Source organism: Nyctereutes procyonoides, unplaced genomic scaffold (genome assembly GCF_905146905.1).
Source record: "Nyctereutes procyonoides isolate TBG_1078 unplaced genomic scaffold, NYPRO_anot_genome, whole genome shotgun sequence".
In the NCBI taxonomy this organism is placed as follows: Eukaryota; Metazoa; Chordata; class Mammalia; order Carnivora; family Canidae; genus Nyctereutes; species Nyctereutes procyonoides.
In genome coordinates, this window is record NW_026575043.1 from 47,503,463 (window position 1) to 47,531,205 (window position 27,743).

A 27,743-nucleotide genomic window follows, 5' to 3' on the forward strand; every position below is an offset into this window, starting at 1 on the left:
TGGGCTGTGCAGTGTTGGAACTCCTCATCACCAAAGGGGTGACCAGCAAGAATCCTGATGCACTACAAGTTCCAGCTCCTGACAAGGCACAGTGGATGTTCTGCAGGAGAGCAGCAGGAGAAAAAAGAGAATCACCGCATTGGCAGAGGTGACTGATCAGCAGGAGGCCGTTTTTACACAAGAAGACAGGAAACTGTACAGAATCCAAGTGACACTCTCAGATACCTCCTGGTATTCCCTTGCCTCACGCCAACTGTGGACAGATGTGTTCAGCAAGCCCAGGCTGAAAAAGATCTGACTACCAGTAAGTGTTCAGACTGCTCAGATGTGAGGGCTTGGGCTCCTCCACCAGACAGAACCACCAACACCTGCCAAAGTGATTGCTGGGAGTAAGAGGAGGGTAGAACAGATAGTGGAGGAGAATAAGGATGAGTATAATTTGCAAACCCAAGGTCAGCTGCAGCAAAGGGAGCTGTCATTCAGCTCACGGACTTCCTCCTTCTCAATTGCCCCAGAGAAAGAAAGGCCCATGGAAACCACAGAATTGCTGCTGCCCACACCTATGTAGAGAAACAAAATCGCAAATGTGCCTCACTGACCTCCAAACTCAGGGAGCATAGCTGACCGACAGCCCCAGCTGCTAATTTTTGAACCCTACCCTCCAGTTTTTGCTGAGGCCTCTCCTGCCATGGGCCCCTCCCACTCTAGGACACAGGACACAGGACAACACGGATACTGAGGCAAGTGGTTTCCAGGGGACCTAGGGCTCCTGTGACAGTCAATTTTAACTTCAGGATTCCCTGAAAGCTTTTCAGAAACTTCCTTAGGATGCACAGCAATCCGGAGTGCTTCCACCCAACTTTCTCTTCTGCTCTCCTCCACTTGGTGTAATTACATCTCAATCTCATGGCTCTCCCACCCACGGCTGGCTGGCTCCCTCATTTTCTCTCACACAGGTATTTCCTTGAAAAAAAAAAAAAACTTGCATATTTAATCCCATCTTGGCCCCACTTCTTTTTTTTTTTTTATAAATTAATTTTTATTGGTGTTCAATTTACCAACATACAGAATAACACCCAGTGCTCATCCCGTCAAGTGTCCCCCTCCGTGCCCATCACCCATTCACCCCCACCCCCCGCCCTCCTCCCCTTCCACCACCCCTAGTTCATTTCCCAGAGTTAGAAGTCTTTATGTTCTGTGTCCCTTTCTGATATCTCCCACACATTTCTTCTCCCTTCCCTTATATTCCCCTTCACTATTATTCATATTTGGCCCCACTTCTTAAAGGTCCCAAACCAACCAACACAGGAAGCGCCCTGAAGGGATGGCACCAAGAAAAACATGGAACTTGAAAGACATATGATGTGGGTCAACATGTACAAAACCTCATCAGAAGGGTTTTTCACTCTGATGGAAAGACTGGAAAAATTAACCACAGATACACAGAAATAAGCAAATAGAAAAATGAGGCAAGTACTAACTCCAGTAAAAAACATTGTAAGAAAAAGAAATTACTACTTGGCAGCTGTAAAAGTAAGTAATGTGGTCATAATAAAGTGTTAAACACTGAATATTGACTATGCCAAAAACTGGGACATAACTAGACTGAGAATGTGGATTGGGGGGGAAATGGGAGGACAGGTGGGGCAAAAAGCTAAACTGGTACATGAACTTATAGAATCCCAAATTACAAGAAATAGGATGAATAGCATAAATATGTAAATACTGAAAGAGCCAGGAAGTAAAAAGGGAAAGGCAAGGCACTGAGGGGTTTGTTACAGCCTTGTAATACTACTCAATCTTTGTACATTTTAAGAAAAAGAATTTATTTTAAGAATAAGATTTTAATATAAAATGAAAATATTACATATCACAACCCATACTGATGCTGATGAAATTTAAAATCTACATAGTCTGTTGTCTAAGAAAACACAAATTAGCAAAATTGATTCTAGAGAAGACACACAAAAATCAGAACAGACCAGTAAGTCTAGACCAAATTGAAAAAGCAGTTAAACATCTGTCCTGAGTGTGAATACTCTGTATGATACTTTGATGGTGGATACCGATCGTTACACATTTATCCAAACCCCCACAGAATGTATAACCCAGAGTGAACTCTGATAAAACTACGGACTCCTGATAATAATGACATGTCAATGTAGGTTTGTCAATTATAAGAAATGTTCTGCTCAGTGGGGTGGAGGGGTGGGTGTGGTAGTTGATAATGGAGGAGGCTGTGCATGTGTGGGGGCAGGATATATGGGAAATGTCTGTACTTTCCTCCCCATTTGGCTGTGAACCTAAAACTGCTCTGAAAAAAATAAAGTCTTAAAACTGAGAAAAAATAATCTGTCCCCTGCCCTTAAAAAGGCATCTCCTAACAGGTGTCAGTGAGGGTATGGAGCAACTGGAACTCCCCCTCATTAACCCACACATACCCTATGACCAGCACAATTCCACCCCTGCACTTAACAGCCAACAGAACCGAGTGCTCATGTCCCAAAAGATATGGACAAGAATATTCATATCAGCTTGATTTGTAATAGACAAAAACTGGAAACCACCCAACAACCCAGGAGTAGAATGAATGGGTAAATAAATCAAAGCATATTCATACAGTGAATATACAGCTATTTTTAAAAAATGAATTACTGACCATAATTCAGTAATAACATGGACAAATCTCACAGACATAATGTTGAGTGAAAAAGTTAGACATCAAAAGAGTTCCTGCTGTATCACTGTACTATATGAAGTTGAAATACAGACAAAACTAATCTATAGTGATAGAAATTAGACTACAGGTTACCGTGGGAGCCACTCACTGATCAGGAGGCGCAAGGGAAACTGTAGGGTGCGGGGAATGTTCTAGATCCTTACCTGGGTGATGGTTATTTGAGCACAGTCATGCAAGAAAACTCACAAAGCGGTACACTGAAAACTGTGGAACCTTCTCTCTTTGAAATAAAAAAAATAAGGTATTTGGCCCAGATGGTTTTACTGAGAGTTCTAAGAAAACTTTTATTGATAATTAAGCTATCCCAGAGTACATAAACAGTTGGAAACAACCTAATTCTTCTTCAGGTTTGGGATAACCCTGATATCAGAGCAGAATATAAAAAGTAAAAAGCTTTATTTTTTTAATTTTTTTTGTTTTTTGTTTTGTAAAAAGCTTTATAGATCAATCTTACTTATGAATATATATGCAAAAATGCTAATCAAATATTAACAAACTAAATCTTGCATTTTATTAAAACAATAAACCATGACCAATTAAATCTCATCCTCATAACACTCATACTAAACAGAAGAAAAAGTATTAATGTAACTCCACACATTTTCAGATTAGAGAAAAGCCATCTTCAAAATTTAAAACACATTTTTTTTGGTATATCTTTTTCTTTAAGATTTATTTGAGAGAGACAGAGCAGGCGCACAGCTGCGGGGAAGGGGGGGCGGGGGTTGTGGAGGGATGGAGAATCTCCAACAGACTCCCCTCCAAGCGAGGAGCCTGACTCTGGGGCTCCATCCCAAGATCCTGAGGTCACAACCTGAATCAAAATCAAGATTCAGACATTTAACCAACTGAGCCACCCAGGAGTCTCTCAAAACACATTTTAAAAATTTGCAACCCATTCCTCATTAAAATGAAAAAACTGTTCATAAACTAGAAAGAGATGGAAATTTTCTTAATTCACTAAAGGTTTATACTCCAGAAATGTATTACAAAGAGATGTCATACCTACCAGGGAAGCATCTGAGGCATTCTCCGTAAAGCAGGGGTGGCTGTGCCGTGTCAGTGCAACGTGACAAGAAAAAGAAATGAGGGAGATCATGTAGAAAGGATTATTGGCAGTGATGACTTATTTTCTGAATAGGCAATCTATTGAAAGAACTGACAAGAAAGCTCTTCAACATAACCAGATAAACACATAGAAATAGAAGAACATGAACTACATCAGCAATAAACAATTTTTTAAAAAATATAGATGACTTCTGTTTTTTCACAAGATGCTGAACTGGGGTAGGCTGCTGGCCCCTCCTCAGCCAAACCCTAAGCACCACAGACATTGAAGGCAAACATACAGCATTAAGGAAGGAACTCAAGTGAAGATTGCCAGAAAATTCACAGGAGTGACAGTGGTTGACACCAGATGTAGAGGGAACCACAGCAGCCCAGAGCAGAGTCAGGAGGCACAACAGATGTGACAGGGGTCCTAGGACCATCTGGATTCCAGTGATTCACTAGAAGGACTTGGCCAATCTGATATCAGGTTACATCACAGCTAAGGTTTCTTAAGCAAAGAATACAGCTATGCATAGGTAAATGTCAGAGAGGTCACGAGCAGACCCTCTGCAAGGGTTGCACAGATTTTTTTTTTTTTTGAGAGAGAGAGCATGAGTGTGGAGTGGGGGTGAGGGGACAGAGAGGGAGAAGCAGACTCCCCAATGAACAGGGAGCCAGACATGGGGCTTAATCCCAGGACCCTGGGATCAGGACCTGAGCTGAAGGCAAATGCTACACTGATTGAGCCACTCAGGACCCCCAGGTTGGTTGGTTTGTTTGTTTTTCAGATGAACTTCTTATTTTCAGACCAAACATATTTAATATAAAACCCCTTTAAGGGGATCCCTGGGTGGCGCAGCGGTTTAGCGCCTGCCTTTGGCCCAGGGCGCGATCCTGGAGACCCGGGATCGAATCCCACATCGGGCTCCCGGTGCATGGAGCCTGCTTCTCCCTCTGCCTGTGTCTCTGCCTCTCTCTCTCTCTCTCTCTCTCTCTCTCTCTCTCTCTCTCTCTCTGTGACTATCATAAATAAATAAAAAAAAAATTAAAAAAAACCCTTTAATATGCAAACTATAATCACAACAGCATCCACAGAGCTGTAAGGGAATGGGGTGTGGCAGGAAGTCTGGGTCCCTCCTGCCTCCCTTGCCTGCAATCACTCAGTGGCCCTAGAGAGCCTGAGGCCTTAGCCAAGAGCAGATCAAGGCAGCCAGAGGCTGAGGGGTCCTAATGCCACCCCTGAGAAAGGCTGAGAAAGGCTGAGCAGAGCCAGGCCCCTCGAACATGTCATTTCCCCACTGTGGCACCCTCTGGGGAAAGCTAGATCCAGTCAGGAGGTAAGGGGTGGGGGGAGTTTAAGGGGGTCGCTGTGACTGACAGGAGAGTCAACGTCATTCCTCCGCATCCCCTGGGATGTCCCCTAGGGAACAGAATCCTCCAGGGGCCCTGTGTGTAGCACAGAGATGTGAGAGGGCTCTGTCCAGGGAAAGCCACTCAGGTCCTGGAACCCGAGTTCTTAGAAGAGGTTCACATAAGCACATTCTTGCTACGTGACTAGCTGTGGTAACTCCAAAACAGACTCCAGACGCACAACGTAAGCCCTACTGTTTATGTTAAATATTCTAACATCTGATAATCTGCAACATCATACCCCAAGACCTCAGTGATTGTAGAGTACATAGTTATCTCAGTCACGATGTGCCACCCAAGAATGTTGCAAAATTAGAGACAGATAGACAAAGGCTCATTGATGCCTGCAAATGATAAAAAAAACCCACCTCCAAGGGGTGCCTGAGTGGCTCAGGGAAGCATCCAGACTCTTGATCTCAGCTCCGGTCTTGATCTCAGCTCTGGTCTTGATCTCAGGGTCATGAGTTCAAGCCCCCCCTCCCATCTCCAAGCACCTTATGGTTTAACGTAAGAACCTCAAAGATAAAAAGAAAAACAATGGAAAGGCTTCTACTAGAGATAAAGGGCAGATAATTTACACTCAGAAGAGAAAAAAATAGGGTCAGACTTTTAAAGCATGACACTAGAAGCAAGAAGATATTCTGAGCTCTCAGAACAGTCTCTATACAAAAGACCTCAATGAATCAAATCTTGGATTAAAGTCCTTCAAGAAGAATATAAATAGATTCCAGGAGAGCGTGGAGATGCACGGAAATTAGAGTAAGAAAACACTGTGGTCGTTCCAGTGACTGGGAGGGAGGGAAGGAAGGGAAAATCTCCAACAAACCTGAACCAAAACACCGGAAGCAAATTGGGGGGAGGGGGGTTGAACAGAAGAGAAAGGAGGAGATCAGACAATAAGAGAATGCTCAAGTTCTTTCCCTGTCTTAGGAAAGGATGTAGATATAAGTTAAATAAATTGGTAGGAAAAATTAAACATAACTATTGGTCTAAGTTACCTCAGTCAGCAGAAGAATAAAACTAGAAAGCATGAATTTTAAAAATAAGAAAATTCAATGTCTGCAATCAAAGGCAGAGATGGAGAAAAATGAAGCCAAAATAAAATGGAGGGGGGAAAATATAAAATGGCAGAAGTAGATCCAAATATGAAATAATAAGATATAAATGGGTTAAACTCATCAAGCAAAATTGAGACTCAGATTTGGTTAAGGGGAAAGGAAGGAGGTGGGGAGAGGAGGTCCAATAATGCTTTTCCAGGGAGACATGCTTCAACAGCAAGATAAGGCCAAAAACAAAACAAAACCGAAATTTTATATATTAGGAAAATATGAACCAAAAAACACAAGGGTTCCTCAAAAAGATAAACGCAGTTACCATATGACCCAGCATTCTGGAGTATACAGAAGTGAAAACATAGGTTCACACAAAAACTTGTACTTGAATGTCCCCAGCGGCATTATTTGTAAGAGCCAAAACAACAAAGAAACGACCCAAATGAGTAAATGAGAGATTATTTAGCCATAAAAAGGATTGAAATACTGACACAGGATGCAACATGGACAAACCTACAACACATGATGCTGAGTGCAAGAAGCCAGACACAAAAGGCCACATTTGTGTGATTCTGTTTATAGAACATATCCAGAATCAGTAAGTCTACAGACATGGTCACCAGAGGCTCTGGGGTGGGAGGTAGGAAGGAATGGGGAGAAGCTGCCTAACATGTTGGGGGGTGGCTTCGGAGTAAAGCTAGCAGGGACATCATGGATCAGAAGAAGGCACCTGCAAGGTCTAAAGCCAGCAGGGATTACTCCTATCTATACTATAATGATCTTCCGACAACGGAAAAGAGAAAGATAGGAAGGAAAAACGGATCACGGATGCGCAAAAGAAATTCACAGACAATAGGAAAATCACCAATTAATAGCTGAAAATATGCTCAAGCTCCCTTAAAAACTGCAAAATCAAGTCACATTTTCCAATTGTCAGATGGTTACAAGTTAGATGCCTGATAATCTTTTAAAGGTTATTTATTTACTTATGGAAGTAATCTCTACACCCAACATGGGCCTCAAACTCATGACCCCAAGATTACGAGTCGCACACTCCTCCGACTGAGTCAGGCAGGCGCCCCAGACACCTGGGAATTTCTAGCATTGGGAAGATGTGGGGAAACAGGTACCGCCCCGTGTGCTGGACAGTGGAAGAGGAGACCAACCAGGCAGGATGGGGGTAAAACCGTACAACTGGATGTTCAGATTTGTTACAAAGAACGAACTGTCCAAATGTACTGACCCAAAGAAATGTGAAGTGAATAAAATGAAATAATGTGTGGCGTATTCATCTCACAGGGGGGTGGAGAGGAGGGGACACATGAGATGTTCATACATGCCCAGGAAAAGGTCTGGAAGGGTACACCCGAACTATTCCCTAGAAGGGACTGTCACTTTTTACCACAAAATATGTATTTGAAATGTTTGCAGAAGACAAAACTTCTAAAACAAATTTCTTTTAAAGAATAGACTTTAAAATGCAAAACCATTTTTTTAAAGATTTTGTTTATTTAGAGACAGCACAAGTGGGGGGAGGGGCAAAGGAGAGAGAGAGAAAGAGAGAGAGAGAGAGAGAGAGAGAGAATTGCAAGCGGACTCCACACTGAGCACAGAGCCCGATGTGGGGCTTGATCTCATGATCCTGAGATCATGACCTGAGCCAAAATCAAAAGTCTGATGTTCAGCCAACCGAACCACCCAGGTTCCCCTGCAAAACCATTTTTAAAAAGTGGAAGCCACGCCCTGTATGAGCCTTTCTGCAACTATACAGCTGATAAATGATTAGCATCTGATATATCACCCATGAGACAATTACAAATCAACAAGGGAAGGAGTGAACAAAGGACATGACTGGCCATTCACAGCAAAAACCACAATAGGCATTAAACACGTGAAAAAGATATGCAATAATAACCAAGGAAATGCAAGTTAAAATGACAATCAGGTTAAAGAAAAGATGTTAAGTTGGTGGTACCAGGGGATGGATGTGTTCCTGCCCTGCTGGAAGGCTACATACTGATCCAGCTGCTGTGGAAGGCAGCCTGGCAATATCTGGTAAGGCTGAAGAAACAAACAGCACAAAGCTCAGCAAAGATCGCTTCTACTTACATACCTCAAAGTTATCATCTGTGAATAAGGAGACACATTCCAGAATGTTCTCTGCACCACAGCTTGTGTCTGTGGAAAAACTGAAAACTTCCTAAGTATATTTATACAATTGGACATCATGCAGCAATCAAAATAAATGAACTAGAGTTAATGTATCAAAGTGGAAAAAAGATTGGTTTTTTAAAAAAAATGACTTAGAGATCATGAAGTAAATCCCAGTACATTTCAGAGAATTTAAATAATCAGAAAATGTTCTGAGATCACAATGCAATTAAGGCAAAAATCAATACCAATGGGAATGGAGTTTGCTTTTGGGATGACGAAATTGTTCTGGGATGAGATAGTGCAGATGGTTACACACACTGTATATGTGCTAAATGCCACTGAGTTGTACATTTTTTTAAGAAAATGGTAAATTTTACATTATGTGTATTTTACAATTAAAAAATCAATAACAAAATTACCAAGGAAAATCCCATGTTAATAAAATAGTACTCTTCTCAATAACTGATAAGTCAAAGGAGAAGGTGCAATGGAACTCAGAATACTGAAATAATGAAAATACAACATATCGAGTTTTAGGAAGTGAAGCTAAAGCTATGTCTAGAGAGAACTGTATAACTTTCATTTATTAGAAAAAAGACTGAAAAATCAATGAACATTCAGCCCAGGAAGCTGGAAAAAGAACAGCATATTGAATCTAAAAATAGTAGAAGGAAACAAAGTGTCAAACAAGATAAAATTTAAAATCACACCACCACTATGGTCGACTAATCTTTGAAAAAGCAGAAGAATATCCAACAGAAAAGAGACAGTCTCTTCAGCAAATGGTGCTGGGGAAATTGGACATCCACATGCAGAAGAAGGAAACTGGACCATTCTTTTTTTTTTTAAGTATTTTTTTAATAATTTTTATTTACTTAGGATAGTCACACAGAGAGAGAGAGAGAGAGAAGAGAGAGAGAGAGGCAGAGACACAGGCAGAGGCAGAAGCAGGCTCCATGCACCGGGAGCCCGATGTGGGATTCGATCCCGGGTCTTCAGGATCGGGCCCTGGGCCAAAGTCAGGCGCCAAACCGCTGCGCCACCCAGGGATCCCTGGACCATTCTCTGACACCACGCACAAAGATAAACTCAAAATGGATGAAAGACCTAAATGTGAGACAAGAATCTATCAAAATCCTACAGGAGAACACAGGCAGCAATCTTTATCACCTCGGCCACAGCAACTTCCTCCAAAGGAAGACACATCTCCAAAGGCAAGGGAAACAAGAGCAAAAATGAACCATTGGGACTTCAAGATAAAAAGCTTCTGCACAGCAAAGGAAACAGTCGACAAAACCAAAAGACAGCAGACAGAATGGGAGAAGATATTTGCAAACATCTTATCAGATAAAGGGCTAGCATCCAAATCTATAAAGATTGTATCAAACTCAACACCCAAAACATAATCCAATCAAGAAATGGGCAGAAGACACAGACAGACATTTCTCCAGAGAAGACATACACATGGCCAACAGACACATGAAAAAATGCTCCACGTCCCTCGGCATCAGGGAAACACAAATCAAAACCACAATGAGATACCACCTCACACCAGTGAGAATGGGGAAAATTAACCACACAGGGAACGACAGATGTCGGTGAGGATGTGGAGAAAGGGGAACCCTCTTACGCTGTTGCTGGGAATGCAGCCACTCTGGAAAACAGTGTGGAGTTTCCTCAAAAAGTTGAAAATACAGCTACCCTATGACCCAGCAATTACGCTACTGGGTATTTACCTCAAATATAAAATACAGTGGTCTGGGGGATCCCTGGGTGGCTCAGCGGTTTAGCCCCTGCCTTCGGCCCAGGGCGTGATCCTGGAGTCCCGGGATCAAGTCCCACATCGGGCTCCCTGCATGGAGCCTGCTTCTCCCTCTGCCTGTGTCTCTGCCTCTCTCTCACACATCTCTGTGTTTCTCATAAATAAATAAATAAATAAATAAATAAATAAATAAACAAACAAATAAATAATAAATAAATAAATAAATAAATAAATAAATAAAATACAGTGATCTGAAGGGGGCACCTGCACCCCAGTGTTTATAGTAGCAATGCCCACAATAGCCAGACTTGTGGAAAGAGCCCAGATGTCCGTCAACAGATAAAGATGCGATATATATCTGTATACATACAGTGGAATACTACTCAGTGATCAGAAATGAAATCTTGCCATTTGCAACAACGTGGATGGAACTAGAAGATATGCTAAGTGAAATAAGTCAATCAGAGAAAAATAATTATATGATCTCACTCATATGTGGAATTTAAGAAACGAAACAGGATCATAGGGGAAGGGAGGGAAAAATAAAACAAGACGAAATCAGAGAGGGAGACAAACCATAAGACACTCTTAACTACAGGAAACAAACTGAGAGTGGCTGGGGGTGGGGGCATGGGGAGATGGGGTAACTGGGTAATGGACATCAAGGAGGACAAGTGATGGAATGAACCCTGGGTATTTATAAGACTGATGAATCAGGGATCCCTGGGTGGCGCAGCGGTTTGGCGCCTGCCTTTGGCTCAGGGCGGGATCCTGGAGACCCGGGATCGAATCCCACGTCGGGCTCCCGGTGCATGGAGCCTGCTTCTCCCTCTGCCTGTGTCTCTGCCTCTCTCTCTCTCTGTGTATGACTATCATAAATAAATAAATTTTTAAAAAAATTTAAAAAAAGACTGATGAATCACTGACCTCTGCCTCTGAAACCAATAATACATTATATGTTAATTTAATTTAAATAAAAAATAAAATTATAAAATAAAATATAAAAACAATACCGAAAGTCAGTAAAGCCAAAAGTTGTTTCTTTAGAAAGACTGAAAAACGGCAGCCCCGGTGGCTCAGCGGTTTAGCGCCACCTTCAGCCCAGGGCCTGATCCTGGAGACCCCGGATCGAGTCCTACGTCAGGCTCTCCCTGCATGGAGCCTGCTTCTCCCTCTGCCTCTCTCTGTGTCTCATGAATAAATAAATAAAAGCTTTACAAAAAAATACCAATGTCATGACAAACAAATGCAGTCTGAGAACCTGTCCTGGAGTGAACGGGAAAAGACCTCTCAAAGCCACAAGGGACCCCAGACCTTGGTAAAAAACAAAGACCACGGGCCTACTGACAGCTGCGCACGAGGCCTGCGGATGGACACTACTGGGGTAACCCACCTGGTGTTGGGAGAAGGCACGTCCTTGTTCTTAGGAAGCACACGCTGGGCCCCGGGCACATATCCGAGACCTGCTCCAGCAGCTGGGGTTCAAACGGACCCAGGGGTGGAGGTCAGCATTTAGTCCCCGCTGGCCGCTCCCCGTCAAGCCAGGGCTCTGGGAGCCGGGCCGGGGGAGCTCCCGGAAGCCCCAGAGCAAAGACGACCCCGGGGCTCGTGCCGCTGCTCCTCTGGGCCGGGCCCGGGCCCTTCCGCGAGCCGATACCCAGCGGGGTCTTGGAAAACAGGCTGCTCCCGGGCACCCGGCGCCCTGCCTCGCGGGAGCAGTGTGGGCGGCTCCTGCGCGCGGCCTGCGGGTCCCCCAACAGCCACCTGCTTTTCCACACGGGGAGACAGGGGGGCCTGAGGAGGAGAGCGGGGGTTCCAGCTGGGCCACCCTGCAGGGGCTTAGGCTCGGTGTGGGCTCCCCGAGCCCAGCCTCGCCCCCCACACCCGCACGCTAGTCTAAGGGCCCAGACAGCATGGACCACTTGCCCGTCCCCTCGCTTCTCTGCTGGGCCAGGGGGCCGGTGCTCCGTGGCTGACAGGGTCACCAGCCACCTGAACACCCGACCCTCCGATGGTGCTCATAGGGTCAGTGACTTGGGCGGGGGCAGACTCGTCCGCCTCCCAGGTGCAGTAGGTCAAACTGGGGTGAAGCTCCGAATCCCACCCCGCGCCCCGCACCTCCGGCTTGCACCCGAGCCCAGGGACGCCACAGCGGCGGGTCCAGGGCCCCGCAGAGGGTGCGCTGGGAGCAGGGGGGGGGGCGCACAACCCCCGGATGTCCGCCTGCCCCCGGGGCTGGGGAGCGCGGGGAGCAGCCGCCTGCGGCCGCGGGTGCGACCTGCTGGCGGGACGCTGCACCTGCCGCCGGCCCCACGGCCTGTGGGCGCCACCCCGCCGCGCTGGGAGACCCCACCTCCACGCCTCCCGCCCCGCGGCGCCGCACGGGCGAGCCCCTGGGGGGGGACGCGGAGCCGGGTCAATGGTCCGAGGCAGGACCCCACGCTGTGATGGGCGCTCCAAATGGGTCCCTTCGCGTCCCCACGCCTCCCCACTCCGGGAGGGCTGACCCGGGCTCCCCTGAAGAAGCCTCTGCTCCGTTTCTCTTCCCGCTGCCCCAGCGCACGGAGTGGCAGTGGTTAAAAGCTGGGCTCCGGCTCCAGGGGCACCAGACCCCCGTCCCCAGCAGGTTCTGCGGCCGCTGGGAGCAGCCAAGTAGCACGCAGAGGATGCTGATGCTGCGGCGCCCCATTTCCACAGCCGGGCTTTCAGGCCTGTCCCTTGCGTGTCCCTGTCCCCCCACTCTGTCCCCTCCCCACCTGTGCAGCACCCTCCCTTCCTCCTGCTCAGGGCCTGGACCCACTGGCACAGTCCCCGGGACAAGGCCCTCTGGCCTAGAGGCCCAGACCTGCCCTCCCTGCGCAGCATCGCTGTCCCAGACCCTCACCCAGCCCAGGGACCCAGGTGGTACCTTCCAGAAGCAGGTCAACCCTGCCTCGTGCTGGAGCTCTCCCTGGCAGACGAATGCCCCTGCAGTCAGCCTTACACACATGCATGCACACACACACACTCAGAGATGGCAGCTGTCAGAGAGCTCACTAGCAGACGGACTATCTCCCCTTCCCAGCAGCGCCCAGGCAGGGACAGACCACCCAGGCACAGGTACGCTTTATTACTGTTTCCACAACTGATTGTCCTGAAGGAGGATTCAAACCCCTTCCCGCTCATTTATAATTTATAAAGAACAGGCTTATGGGGTTCCAGGTGCTTCACGATGAGCCAGGCACACAGCTTTCCCAAGGCAGCCCTAGGAGTCAGAGGAAACACAACCTCTGCTACTCTGGGCCCTGGCATTTCGGCCCCCACTCCTCCTCCTGACCCCTGACCTCAGGGAAGAGCAGATGCTGCCAAGAGCCTGTCCCACCTGAGTCTCCCCACCTGGGTCTCCCGCTGAGCAAGGAAAGGGGGGGGGTCCCAAGGTGGTAATTCAGCCCTTCCCAAGGCCCCGCCTCCAGGAGGCCAGGTCCACTCTGATGAAGAAAAGAAGGCACAGGTGTGAAGAGGAAGCAGTGTCTAAAAGCGGAGCTGAAGATAGGGGTCTTCCGAATAGGTCTCCTTCCTTCACCTTTCCTTTCTCTCAGGCTTAGCCTGGGCAGTCTGGTCTGGGGTGCGTGGAGGTGAGGGCAGCAGAAGAGTCCACACCAGAGGGCTGGGCCCTGGGCGGTCCTGGCAAGAAGAGGCACAGCCCCCCGAGCTGGGCACCCCGCAGCATTCCTGAGCATCTGGTTGAAGGCCTCCTGGCTCCTGCCCCTGTTTCCCACTGTCCTCAGGCCAGCCTGGCCCCCATGTGCGGTGCTCCTTAGCCCTTCCTCAGGGCTCAGTTCCGGTAACTCTTGAGCAGGTGCCCCGCAATCACCAGCCTCTGGATCTCACTGGTGCCTTCATAAATCTCGGTGATGCGCGCATCGCGATAGTGTCGCTCGGCCGGCATCTCTGTCACGTAACCCATGCCACCCAGGATCTGGATGGCCTACCAGGGAAAGCAGGTGGCGGGAGGGAAAAGCTGCGTCAGGGGCGGGACCGGCCACACTGAGGGACCAGGGGTAGGGGGCTCGTCGCCCAGGCACCCTCTTCCTGCACTGGAGACACTCACCTGGTGGCTGATGGCAGTTGCAGCTTCTGACGCAGCCAGCTTGGCCATTGCTGCTTCCTAAACATGGGGACGGTGGGGTCAGAAACTTTACTCTGGGGAGGAGACCCCAGCACATGGCCCTCAGCAGGGGTGGGCCTGGGGAGCCTCCCCCCTGCAGTAATAACCCCACCCCCAGACCCAAGGAACTGGAAGCCCACCCAGACGTGTCCCTCGGCGCACCAAGGCTGTGAGCCATGCCTACATGCCCTAGGGAGACCCCTTCCCCACAGGCACCTTGGTGAAAGGCTGCTTCTTATCCTTCAGCATGGCTGCACGCCAGGTCAGCAGCCGGGCACTCTCCAGCGCCAGGGCCATGTCCGCCAACTTGAACTGCAACAAGCCAGCCCCACCGTGGCAGTCAGTGGCTGCCCCTCCCTCCGAGGACAGGAGGCAGGAGGAGCAGAGAGTGGGAGCCGGTTAAAGCTCACCCGGAGCTGGAAAGAAAGGCCAAGCTGCCCTCCCTCCAGCATCCCGGCTAGGCTCCGCTCCTTACCTGGATACTCTGGAGCTTGGTGAGGGGCGCCCCAAAGGCCCTGCGATTCTCGGCGTAGTTGACAGCACAATCAAGAGCGGCCTGGGCGATGCCCAGAGCCTGTGCGGCAATGCCAATGCGCCCCATGTCCAGGGTTTGCTGTGGGGAAGGCCCTGGTCAGTGGCTGGCCAGCGTGGCCCCACGGCCCGGGCCCCGCTGCCAGGCTCACCATGGCGATCTTGAAGCCCATGCCCGGCTCCCCCAGCAGGCTGTCCTTGGGGATGCGACAGTCCTCAAAGATGAGGTTGGCTGTGGATGAGGCCCGGATACCCAGCTTGTCTTCCTTCTTCCCCAGCGTGAGCCCAGGTGTCGGCATGGGGACCAGGAAGGCACTGATGCCCTGAAACGCCCAGAGGCAGGCAATGAGGTTCTGAGATCGGCTCGGCCACACCCCCTACTCCAGCGCCCCAGGCTCAAACCTGCCCCTAAACGCTCCTCTCTCGGACCTCGCCCCGGGGCGCCCTCTGCTGGCCCCTCGGGGGAAGGCGCGGACTCCCGCTCAGGCACCGCGGGCGGGAGAGGAAGGGGCGGCCCCAAGGTGCGGGACAGCAGGAGCAGCCCAGAGGTCCCACCAGCCCCCTCCCCGGGGTCCCCACCTTGTTCTGCAAGGACCTGTCCGTGCTGGCAAAGACCACGGCGGCGGAAGCCTCCCAGGAATTGGTGATCCAGGCCTTGGTGCCGTTCAGGATCCACGCGTCACCATCTGCTCGGGCAGTGGTGGAGGCGGCTCCCGCGTCGCTGCCGTTCCCTGCCCCACACACAGATTCAGGATCCACTGCCCTCCGCAACCCCCCCTCCAAGGGGACCTGGCCTCGCCCCAGCTCCAGGAGGAAGATCCCTGACCTGGCCTCCAAAGAATCCCAGTGCTGGCTCCCAGGCGAAAGCCACACCAGCCCCCAGAGCTGTGGAAAGGAGCCCAAGGGCGTGAACGTGGGGGAGGGGCACAGCAGGGCATCTGCACACTGAAGGAACCCCAGAGCCAGGCATCCCTCCTGGCCCAGCTGGGGTGACTGTGTCCTCATAGGCCGATTCCACGCAGCCAGAGCTCAGCCCCACTGCCTGCACCGAAGGCCTGTGCCCTTCCCTCTCATGGCCCCGCTCCTGCCTCTGCCCCAGGGGCAACCCAGATCCAACTTGTGTCTATCACCCTGATTCCAGGCAAGGGGACAGGGGCCAACCACTCACTGTCCCACCCTGGTACCTGGTTCACTGAGTGCAAAGCAGCCAATTTTGTCGCCACTGGTAAAAGGGGTGATCCACTGTTGCTTCTGCTCCTTGGAGCCGAACTTCAGGATAGGCCCCAAGTAGAGGGACTATAGGGGTGGGGGCACCAGGGGAAGGTGGTCAGAGGCCTTCAAGTCCAGGTTCACCTGACTGCCTGGGGACCCCACTCCAAGACCTGTTCTCTCCAGGACCCCACCTGAAAGGACCAAGCCCAGAGCTGGTCGGGGGCTGGGGGCCAAAGTGTGGCTGTGCCCAGGATGCCGGGAAGACACAGAGTGCTCACCTGCCCACAGGGAGCCTCCCTCCCACCTGTGTGTCCCAGGGGCCCAGGAGGGGGGACTCACGTTGTTGACACTCATGACGACTCCTGTTGAGGCGCAGCCCCGGCTGATCTCCTCCATGGCAATGGCGTAAGCCAGGTAATCCAGGCCGGCGCCGCTGAACTCCTCAGGCACATCCATGGCCAAAAGCCCAAGCTCACCCATCTTCTTCACCTAGCCAAAGGAAGAAGTCACGGCAAGGGCAGTTGGGGGCCAGTGCTCACCTCCCCCGACTCCAAACCTTCCATCCTGCTCCTGAGCCGGCACCTGCAGAAACTCAGGCCATGTGGCCCCCTCCCCCTCCCCATGATCCCTGATCCACCGCTCCTTTGGTTAAGCCGAAGACCCAGCCTGAGCTGAGATCTGCATGATAGCACTGTGCCCTCAAGCTGTTCTTGCCCCCACATCCCCACTGGCTCACCTGTGTGTCCTCAGCCAGAACCAGTGAGCACGCAGAAGGCACAGGAAAGCTCCCCTTCGGGGGCTTCCCAAGGTAAGGAGCAGGTCAGCACAGTGCCATACTCACCTCTCAGCTCTAGCACATACCCCTGCCTCCCCACCACCAGGCCTTTGCACATGCTGTTTCCGGTCACTAATGCCCTTCAGATCCCAACACAAGCCTCACTTCTTGCAGCTGCTATCTCTGTCCTCAAACCACATGCTCTCTAACATGCAGCTCAGCTGAAGTTCACACCTATTATTCTGCCAATTTGGGTTGGGGTCCTGCTCCTTGACCACAAAGGGGGGAGCTGGTTTTTGCTCACTGCGTTATTCCCGCTGCCTGAAGGCTAAGAGCTTGGAGTTTCTGCTTTGGAACCACAATGACAGTAATGGTCATCCACCAAGTGCCTACTGTGGGCCCAACCCCACCTGAGGCTCTCCGGAGCTCACACACGGGGAGCAATGTGCTCGGGGCCAGCGCTCATGAGCACTGTGGCCAACCGCACCCCGGTAGTGGCTCCAGGGTCTCCTCTGTAAGCCTGCCTTCTGGGGACCAATGCAGACCACACTGGGCTTCGAAAGGAAGCGACTAAAATGGAGGGCCCAGGGCAGCCCGGGTGGCTCAGCGGTTTGGCACCGCCTTCAGCCCAGGGTGTGATCCTGGAGACCCGGGATCGAGTCCCATGTCGGGCTCCCATGTCCTCCCTGCATGGAGCCTGCTTCTCCCTCTGCCTGTGTCTCTGCCTCTCTCTCTCTCTCTCTCTCCTGTGTTTCTCATGAATAAATAAAATCTTTTTTAAAAAATAAATAAATAATAAAATAAAATAAAATGGAGGGCCCAGGGTGAAGGGGGGGGGGTAGGGGAGGAGGAGCAGCATGGCTTTCATGAGTCCCCCCTGTGTCATTCTGATTCCTGTACCCATGTCCTTACCCTATTTTGACTTCAAAGAAGCAAACGTAAGAATGTTTGTGATATTTTCTCATTTTTCTATAATGAATGTTACCTCTGAGATTGTGTTATACTCCCTCTCCAAGTAGCAGCCGTGTCACAGAACCATCGAAGTTTGGAGACAATATGTCCAGAATGCTGAGCACAGCACCAGGCACAAGTGGAGCGATGGGTGAATGCACTCACCGTCCCGAGGTGGCTGACAAGCTGTCACCTGGACAGCTTGGGACGAGGGCCGCTTCCATAATGATGTGCCTTCCCCTCTAGGAAATTCTCACCTGATGCTGCCTTGAACTGTTCCCATGGGAACCCCTCCTGTAAGCCTCTGCACCTGGGGTGGCCTCATGCCCCTCAGCGTCTCCAGAAAGCACAGGGGAGGCAGGGGTGGGGGTGGGCAGACACTTCTTGTCCACCCGAGTGGCACAAACTGCTGAGCCCATAGGCACTGACGGCACTCCACGGCCACCAGGCAGACAAGGGGACCACTGCAGGTGAGATTAAGTTACGGATCAGGAGGTGGGGATCACCCTGGATTATTCACGGGGTCCTGGCAAGGGAGAGAGGTGACGATGGAAGCAGGGGTCCAAGTGACCCAAAGGGGGGCTGGAAGGGGGTCAGGAGCCGGTGCTGGAAGGGCGAGGACACGCACCCTTCTCCAGAGCTGCCAGTGCACTTAGTTCAGCCCAGCGGGACCCAGGTGGATTTCCAACCTTTAGGAACTGTCAGATTGTAACTGGGTGTCATTTTAAGCCACTAGTCTGTGGTCGTTTGTCACAATAGCAAAAAGAAACCAACAGATGGTGATAAAAGGGACTTAGATGGGGCACCTGGGGGGCTTGGTTGGCTGAGCATCCTATTCTTGATTTCGGGGGGGGGTCATGATCTCAGGGTCGCGGGATCGGGCCCCGTGTTGGGCCCGGCGCTGGGCATGGATTCATGGATTCCCCCAACCCCCACCCATCCCCGTCCCCACCACCATGTTCCCTCTCTAAAAAGAAAAAAAGGACTAAGAGGTACTCCAGCTGTGTCATTTTGAGAATCTCTTAAAAAAACAAACATTCTGTGGGGACCATACACCTACAGCCAGAGGACCCGGGCCTGCTCAGTTACTGCACCACTGCAGCAGGCAGGAAGCACCCAGGGTGCAAGAGAGAGGTCTACATTGCACTGCATCTCAATCCATGTGGGGATTCACAGGGCCCTGTGCCAGTACGAGCGCAACCTTAAAACAGAAACAGAAACTGTCAGACCCATACTGTAAGGCAACTTACACACCCAGGCCGGGGGGATCCGGCATTTGGTCAGGGAGTGCAGAGCTGGGTCGGGAGCCAGGGCCACTCTCCACCAGGTGCTGGAAATGCGCAGGTCTCGGCAGGTACCTCGCTGGAAGGCTCTCTCTGGCCTACCAGCCAACTGCCCCATGCTACCAGTGCCACCCAACCTCCTCTTCATCCCAGAGCCCTACAGATTCAGCCCTGGAATAAAGGACAGATTAGTCCAGCACCCCACGACTCCACTTCATCCCAAGAAACAAAAAGGGAACCCAAATTCCTGAGGTGGAGGGGTTGTGGGCAGAATGAGGGGGACCTGCCTTCCTTCTGCAGGTGGGGGAGCTCCCAGAGAGGTGACACTTCGGGCCACCAGGAAGCCAGGGCTCCAGGTGCTCTGCCCTAGCAGGCACCTCCCATGGGCTATCCTGCCAGTTCTCACAAGAGCCGTGACCCGTCTCCCCTCAAGTCTCACCCAGGTCTCGTCCTCCCCGCTACCTGCTCTGTTTGCTTAAAAGGCCTCCAGCTCCAGCACCTTTGAAAATAGCTCCCCTACCCCTGGCCCAGACCAGGGCCTTACACAGTCCAGCTCACCCAATTTCATCAGCGATGCCTGGCTCTGCTGTTTCCAACCTTTCTACTCAGAAACAGGTCACCAGATTGCTGGCAAGATGCTACAGCCAGCCCACAGGAACGTTCCAGGAAAAACACAGAGGCAGAAGCAATGCTGGTGGTGACACACGCTTGCCGAAGCGTGTCCTCTGGGGAAAGATGCGGGCATCAGGGGAGGGAGAGCCAGCATGGACTCACTGGGAAATGACAACTGAAAAGAGAAGGAAACTGGGACAAGATGCGAAGTAGCAAAAACAGGGGTACCTGAGTGGTTGAGTGTCTGCCTTTGACTCAGGTTGTGATCCCAGGGTGCTGGGATCAAGTCCCGCATCAGGCTCCCCGCAGGGAGCCTGCTTCTCCCTCTGCCTATGTCTCTGCCTCTCTCTGTGTCTCTCATGAATAAATAAAATCTTAAAAAAATAGAAAGAAAGAAAGAAAGAAAGAAAGAAAGAAAGAAAGAAAGAAAGAAAGAAAGAAAGAAAGAAAGAAAGAACGTGTGTCTGGCGGTAGAGATGGTTTCTGAGAGCACAGATGGCCGCTGGCCACCAGGCTCCCTGCTGCTCCAGCAGACAGACTTGGGCTTCAGACCCAGCTCCAGGGGAACGTCCTGGAGCTGCTCGCATGGCCACTTGAGGTCCCTTGTGTCCGTGAGCCGGGAACCCAGGATCACATCCCAGAAAGAGGCACTATCACCGACGAGGCCCAGCCCAGCAGTCTCCAAGCTCCCAAGAGAAAATGCGAGAAAAAGTAAGCCCCCAAGCCCCCTTTCCCAGCTGTGACACAGTGAGCCTGCAGCACCAGCAGCCTTCATCTCTGGGAAATGTTTAGCAGGCATTTCATACAGAAACAACACCACAGGGTGCCTTGAGAGCTTACATTTTCACAGAATCAAATTTACCTTGAGTTTGCATTTGCTCAACAGAATCAAAACTAACTTCCTTGAAAGAATCAAAGCTCTTAACTTGCTGGAGTTACCGCTGCTTATTCAAGGGAAAGAAGCCCCATGTGCTGCCTCCTCTGGTGTCCACCGGTGGCTGGTGAGTGCTACATGCTGGGCCACTCCGGACATGCAGGGTCACCTCACCATCCCATTCAATTCAGCAATCATCTGTTGAACCTTGGGCACTTCCTCAGAGCAAGGTGTCATGTGTGGGTGTGAACAGGAAGCTGACTATTCTTGACAGCATGCAGTGACATGCTGAGCACAACGACACAGGTGGTGAACGGGATGCTCCTGGGACACAGATCGACGAACTCGCTTGGGACAAGTGGGAGGGGGCATTCAGGACACATTTCCAGGGTGGAATTAACTAGGGCAGCCCTGGTGGCTCAGTGGTTTAGTGCCGCCTTCAGTCCAGGATGTGAATTTGGAGACCCGGGATCGAGTCCCATGTCAGGCTCCTTGCATGGAGCCTGCTTCTCCCTCTGCCTCTCTCCCTGTGTCTCTCATGAATAAATAAATAAAATATTTTTTTTAAAAAAAAGGAATTAACTAGACTCAGTGGATAAGAGGAAGAAGAAAACGGGGTATGGTTCTAGAAGTTTCTATGTGGCTAACTAGGTCAGCAAAGCAGCATCACCAACCAGAGAGAGGACATGAGGAAGAAGAGCAGGTCTCGAACCTGGGCTGGTAAAGTTATTCAATAAACAGTCACTGAGTGAAGGAGAAGAAATGGGACTGTTTTTTGCTTTGTTTTGAAAGTAGGCTCCACACCCAACGTGCGGCTTGAACTCACGACCCTGAGATGAAGAGTCGCATGCTCTACCAACTGAGCCAGCTGGCCGGGGGACTGTTTTAGACAATAAATATACAGCCCCCACATGCTGGAAGCCTGGTGAGTCCATAATCAGTTGAAACACCATTTTACATCTTATTTCCCTTTATAATAAAAGAACATTGTAAATTTTTCTTTCTTTCTCTCTCGTTTCTTTTTGGTTTTGGATACAGGAAAATTGAAGCTCAATTTAAGTTCCCAAACCAGCCAAGCAAACAGAAACTGGCACTAGCCCTTCCACCTAATTCTTGGCCCGCCTCCCTCAATTCTTTTCCCCTTGAACCTTCCCCCATAAACCCACTTTTTTGGGGGGTGGGCAAAAAATTCTTCAGGAAAAAAAATATTAGAAATTACTAAGCACTCACTGTAAGCCAGGGTGGGGCTCAGGAGTCTACCTGGCCCCTCCCACTCCACCTGTGTGGCTGTTAAGCAAGAAACTTAACCTCTTCATCTAAAAACTGAAAAGAATTTAAGTAACTACCTCAGAGTGTTGTGTGGAAAATGTGACATATAAGCAACTGGAAGACAGTAACCCCCAAATGACAGTCATCCCTGTTCTTATCCCCATTTTATTTGGAAACATTAGTTGATACTATTATTTTGAATTTCACAACCTGCATATAATGTGTACATCTACTTCTCTGATCTCTCTGCCCATGTAAGCCCTGGATTCCCTTCTAGACCTGGGAACAGAGCACCCTCCAGAGTAACAGAGCCAGGGATAGACGCGCAGATCCAGCGGGCTTCAATCTTGGGAATCTTCAAGGGAAGCAAGCCTTGATTAACCTCCGTACCCCATTAGCCACCCGGACAAGAGTCCCGTTCATGTGGGGTGGTGGCAAGATCAGAAGATGCAGCACAAATTCTCCCTAACTCTACAGCCCCAAGGGCAATTCAGTGACTGAAAAACAAAAGCAGTACTCGGGATACTGAATGACATCACAGATGTGAAAACACCTGCCAGCGTAACCCCAGACAGAGATGCTATGGGGACTCTGAGCTATGGCCCTGAATTCGGCGAGTCCTCCTGAGCCAGCCCTCCTGCCACGGCCATGGGCCTCCTCTCTCCATACCTCATCTGCCACGATTCCGGAGGGGTGGCTTGCAAATCCCCTGGCCCCATGAAACACAGGAGGAGATTATAGAGCAGGAGGACTAGTTCAGAGGAGCTTGGGGAAAAGTCTGTTCCTACTGCCAGCTGTCTTGCCCAGAGTAAATCTGTGTCTGTCATATTAGTAAGATTTTGAGGGAATATAGGAATAACAGGAAAAGCAAATCATGCCATCTGTCTTCCGGCAGGAGAAGCCCCAGCACACAGCCACATCTCAAGAAAACTGTTCTGAGGGGAGCACCTCTAAACTCTTCCTGCCCTTTGCTTATTTACAACCTATCTCCTCAAAGAGAGGAGTTTGTTCACATCTACATGAATGGTACTGAAAGCTGAAGGGAGAGTGCCAGATGAGGTCCCTGAGAGCAGTGCATGTGGGTGCGGAGGGCAGAAGGGTAGTTTAGGTCCTCAACGGCAATATTCCCAACCAGAACAGGGCTTCCTTGCTTGCCAGCTGGGCTCCAAGAACAACAGCGTGGAGGGTGGAAGGAGAAGGGATCTGGAGCCAGCCAGACTTGGGACATGAATTCTAGTGCACAGATCAGTACTCCTGGAAAATCACTTAACCTCTCTCTGCATCAAATTTCTTGACTGTAATAAAAATGACACCGGTGTTGATAACTATCATTTCTCCAGGACAAGGAGGCACCAGAATTTTTTTTTAAGATTTTATTTATTTATTTATTCATGAAAGACACACAGAGAGAGAGAGAAAGAGAGAGAGAGGCAAAGACATAGGCAGAGGGAGAAGCAGGCTCCATGCAGGGAGCCCCATGTGGGACTCGATCCAGAGTCTCCAGGATTACGTCCTGGGCTGAAGGTGGCGCTAAACCCCTGAGCCACCAGGGCTGCCCAAGGCTCCAGAATTTGACATATATTACCTTACCTAAATCTTGCAAGCATTCTAGAAGCAAAATGGGGATCAGATTTGCAGGTGAAGATGTCCTCAGGGCTAGAAGGGCTGACAAGTGGCAAATAACACCTGAAAGATACCCAACAAATTTCCATGCCCAGAGCGCCACTCACCCACTTCATCTTGAGTTCCCTGCATATTGCCACAGCCCAGGCACAGTACCCAAGATGCTGTGAACAGCACAGTATTTTCTAAGCTGGAAAAGTAGCCCCAGAGCTCAGGAGATATGAAATGGCAACCAGAACGCTTGACTTCCTTAGGATGAAAAACAGGTTAGGAAAAGAAGCCAGAAAGGTTTACTCTTCCACAAGTTCTCTACTGAACAAATAATCTATTGGATATTTATACCATGTGCCACAGGGCTTGCCAGACCCCAAGGATAGAGCAGGAACATCTTAAACATGAAATTACAGGGTGCCTGGGTGCCTCAGTCAGTTAAGCATCGGCCTTTGGCTAGGGTCATGATCCTGGAATTCTGGGACCAAGCCCCTCATTGGGGATCTCTGCTCATCTGGGAGCCTGCTTCTCCCTCTTCCTCTGCCCCTCCCCCCTGCTCATGCACTCACACTCTCACACTCCCTTCCTCAAATAATTAGAATCTTTTTTTTAAAATTATTATTATAAATAAATAAATAAATAAATAAATAAATAACCATGAAATTACAGATGTCAGCTGATGTCAAGAGATGAACACACAGGCTCAGGAAAGAAAGAGCATACTCACTGGGACCTCAGGGTCCAGCAGAAGAGCTGGGCCCCAGCCCTCACTCTGCAACTCATTAGCTCCATGACCTGGGTCATATTATTTAACTCCCCCTAGTCAATGTGAGTTTACCAACTATACAAAAGGGTCTAGAATCCTAGTACCCTCACCTCCCAGGTTTTTTTTTTTTTTTTTAAAGAATGCATTTTATTTGTTACTTCTTTTTCTTTTAATTTATTTATTTATGATAGTCACAGAGAGAGAGAGAGGGAGGCAGAGACATAGGCAGAGGGAGAAGCAGGCTCCATGCACCGGGAGTCCGATATGGGATTCGATCCCGGGTCTCCAGGATCGCGCCCTGAGCCAAAGGCAGGCGCCAAACCGCTGCACCACCCAGGGATCCCACCTCCCAGGTTTACTGTGAGATGCAGATGGCCTCGCACACGGTAAGCATCCTGCAAGCACTGACTATAACTACTAGCACAATGCCTGGCCTGCAGGAAGCATGACACCCATCCACGACTGTTACTGTTATTCTAGGAGTTAAATCTGCATGATAGGCCTCATGCTGGATGAAAGATACCTCCAGAGCATTTTCTGGGTTCCAGAACCTGCCCGGGAGTTCCTGGTTCGGAATCTCAGTACCTCTAGCCAGAGGTCACTGCACTGACCACTGCACTGGTCACTATCACTGCATATCCAGAAGCAGCTGGCAGACCACTATCGGGGGCTGCTGAAGTTGGAACTCTCACCTGGGCCTTCGGGAAGCGATGCTCCTTGTCTACCTGGGCTGCGATGGGAACCAGCTCCTTTTCAGCAAATTCCCGGCATGTCTGACGCAGCATCTGGTGTGTCTCAGACAGTTCCACAGACTGGTAGACAGTATGGAACCGACGCCAGTCCCAAGGACGCAGAGCTGCCCGCAAGAACAGGTGTTAGAGGAAGGTGAATGCAGGTCCTGCTGCATGATCACCATCATAACAGACTGAGCGGGCCTTCCCCAGGCATGATCGGAAACATTTCCAGTTGTTGCTATGGAGTGAATAGAGGCCAGGAATACTGCCTAACACTCTACAATGTCCAGGACAGACTCCACAACAAAGAATTTTTGGCCCAAAATGCCAACAGCACTGCTGTTTAGAAACCCACCAACTGAATGCTTACTCCACTTGCTGTACACTTTGCACACAAATATCCCACTCAATCTTCAGTATAACACCAATCATATTAAGACCACAGTTTTGCCCCGTAGGCAGGGATCTTAAGATCACTGAGCCTCCGTTCCTAGAAAATGTGGAGGCCAGCAGTATTCAACTCCTTAGGGTTCGAGGGTTAAAGAGATGCTGACTGCGCACTCAGCACAGGGCCTCGCAGAGGCTGAGACAACCCTCCGTGGGGGTCCCCCTACCGCTACGAGTCCTGCAGGCAAAGGAAGCCCTGGCCACATGTGTCACTGCTGCTACAGTGGGAGAGAAGAAAGCTGGAAAAGTGCAATATGAAATCATCCACAAGCCCTAACATTCACTGAGCGCCATATGACAGGCGCCGCGGAGTGTTTCACACAGCCTGCGATCTCATCCCGGGGACTCCGTGAGGATAGGGACACGTCGCTGGGGCCACTTTACACACAGGCCAAATGAGGCCGACCGGCCGAGCGTCCCGCCCAAGGTCAGGGACCCTGAGTCCGGGTTCAGCTCCAGGCCTGGCTCGGGAGGAGGGGCGCCCCAAGTCCTCAGCAGGCCGGTGCTGAGCGGAGGGCGGGGATCCGGGCGGGACCCGGGGACGCGCACGCGGCAGCAGCGGCCCAACTGGGCCAAAGGCCGCGCGCGTGCCGGGAGGGGGTGCAGCCGGCCCCCGGCGGCGCCGCAGGGGAGGGCCCGGCCGCCGGGACTCGCGCCCGCTGGCCGGCCCGGGCCGCCGCCCCGCTGTGCGGAAGCGGGAGCGCACTCACCTCGGCGGCTGGGGCCCCAGGCCCGAGCGAGCAGCGCGGCGGCCATGGAGGCAGACAAGGCGCGGGGCTTCTTGCTGACCTCGGGCGGTGAGCGCACGGGTTCCGGGCCGGGGGCGGGGCGTGGGCGGGGCGTGGGCGGGGCGTGGGCGGGGCGTGGGCGGGGCGTGGGCGGGGCGTGGGCGGGGCGTGGGCGGGGCCGGGGCGGCCCTCGGGCCCTCTAGCCCGGGGGGCCGGCTCCGCCCCGGCCCCGCCTCCCTGCCGGGAGCGCGGGCTAACGCTCTCTGTTCGCCGTGTCTCCGCGGTCGGTTCTCAAACCCTCGGACCGTGGCCCGTCTCGCCTGAAGTCCAGTCCCGCGGCCGAAAATGCTCCCTAGGACCAACCGGCGGCTACCTCTCCCCCCCCCGGTGCCTACCGTGCCCTCGCGGCTCCGGCCGCGCGAGGAGGCCCCAACACCCCGGCTTGTTCCTGCCTCTGCGATTTCGCAGTCCCTGTTCCTCTACCTAGAATGCCCCCCCCCCGCCCCAGGTCTCACACTGAGGCCTGCCCTGCCCTGCCCCACACATTCTTTATTCCTGGCACTCGGCATCTGACATTTTCTCCACTCCTCTCTTTGATCTGTGAGCTCCGAAAGGTACAAGGGTCTTGTCTTGCTCTGTTGCTCAGTTTTCAGGCCCAGGGAATTGGGTTGCCTGGGAGGGAGATCTGTTCCTCCAGAAGCTGTCCCCGCCCCCCCACCCCCACCCCCCGTATTCCACTGTAGTCCCATCTGTCTCACCCCCAGTTGTGGGGCAGGGCCCCCAATGCCATGCATTTGGTCCTAAGCTTCCTTGTTAGGACATCACCCTCCCCAGGAAACTGGCGATTCCACTGCCCTGACCAGGGTCTTCCCTCAGAACAAGCAGGAGTCAGACTTCCACAACTTTCCAGGGCCCCACACATCCCTCTATCCCTAACTAAACCGCTGTAACTCAGCCAGGCTTGCATCCCCAGCACTGACGCACATGCCAAAATTTGTCTTCCACCAAGACCTTGGTCTCCTTCCCAGAGATCAATGAAAAGATGCAGCAGGATCCTTGTTACCTCTCATCTAAAAGAGAGCCTCTACATCCTCAGTACTTGAAACCCGAACAAGTGGTTGTGGTTGGCCAATGTTCCCGGGCCTTCCTTAACCTTTCCACTGCCCACCTGGGTGCCAGCCCTGGGGGAAAGAAGAAAGGAAAAAAGCAGGGGAGGGGGATATCGGTGAGCAGGCACGGGCCAATGATTGCTTTGGCTGCCACAGACCATCTCAACCAGACTTAAAAATTCTATTGTACGGTCGCCTTAAGGAGGTTAGTGTTATATTAAAAGTAGACCAATTTCCCTGTTGGAGACAGAAACCATTCAAGGGTTTCAAGGGAACTGGTCTTTGCCAGCACCAAGAAGCTGAGGGAACTCTGGAGGGGGTGGGGGAGGCAGAGGCCCAGTACCAGGACTGTGACAGGGTAATAAAGCTGTCTGCTCATCCAGGTGAATTCCACCACAGTTGAGGCACACCTCAGGAGCTCTGATGTTAAAATACTACAAAAATTTTTAATTTGCAAAGCCTCCCAGCAAAACAAAGCAAAAATATTAAACCTTAGAGCCCAATACTGTCCCCTGCTCACCCT

The 27,743-nt window shown here is 50.8% G+C and overlaps 1 protein-coding gene across 1 annotated transcript; it reads right to left on the reverse strand.

Moving 5' to 3' along the window:
* Nucleotides 1-13,257: 13,257 nt before the first annotated feature.
* Nucleotides 13,258-26,198, reverse strand: ACADS (acyl-CoA dehydrogenase short chain). Its single transcript, XM_055322059.1, has 10 exons — nt 26,094-26,198; nt 24,895-25,058; nt 16,398-16,547; nt 16,031-16,142; nt 15,426-15,577; nt 14,999-15,169; nt 14,791-14,928; nt 14,532-14,627; nt 14,259-14,315; nt 13,258-14,135 (listed from the first exon to the last, which is right to left on the reverse strand). The coding sequence occupies exons 1-10, from the start codon at nt 26,137-26,139 to the stop codon at nt 13,983-13,985; spliced, it is 1,239 nt and encodes a 412-aa protein (XP_055178034.1). The 5' UTR covers nt 26,140-26,198; the 3' UTR covers nt 13,258-13,982.
* Between the last annotated feature and the right edge of the window lie 1,545 nt (nt 26,199-27,743).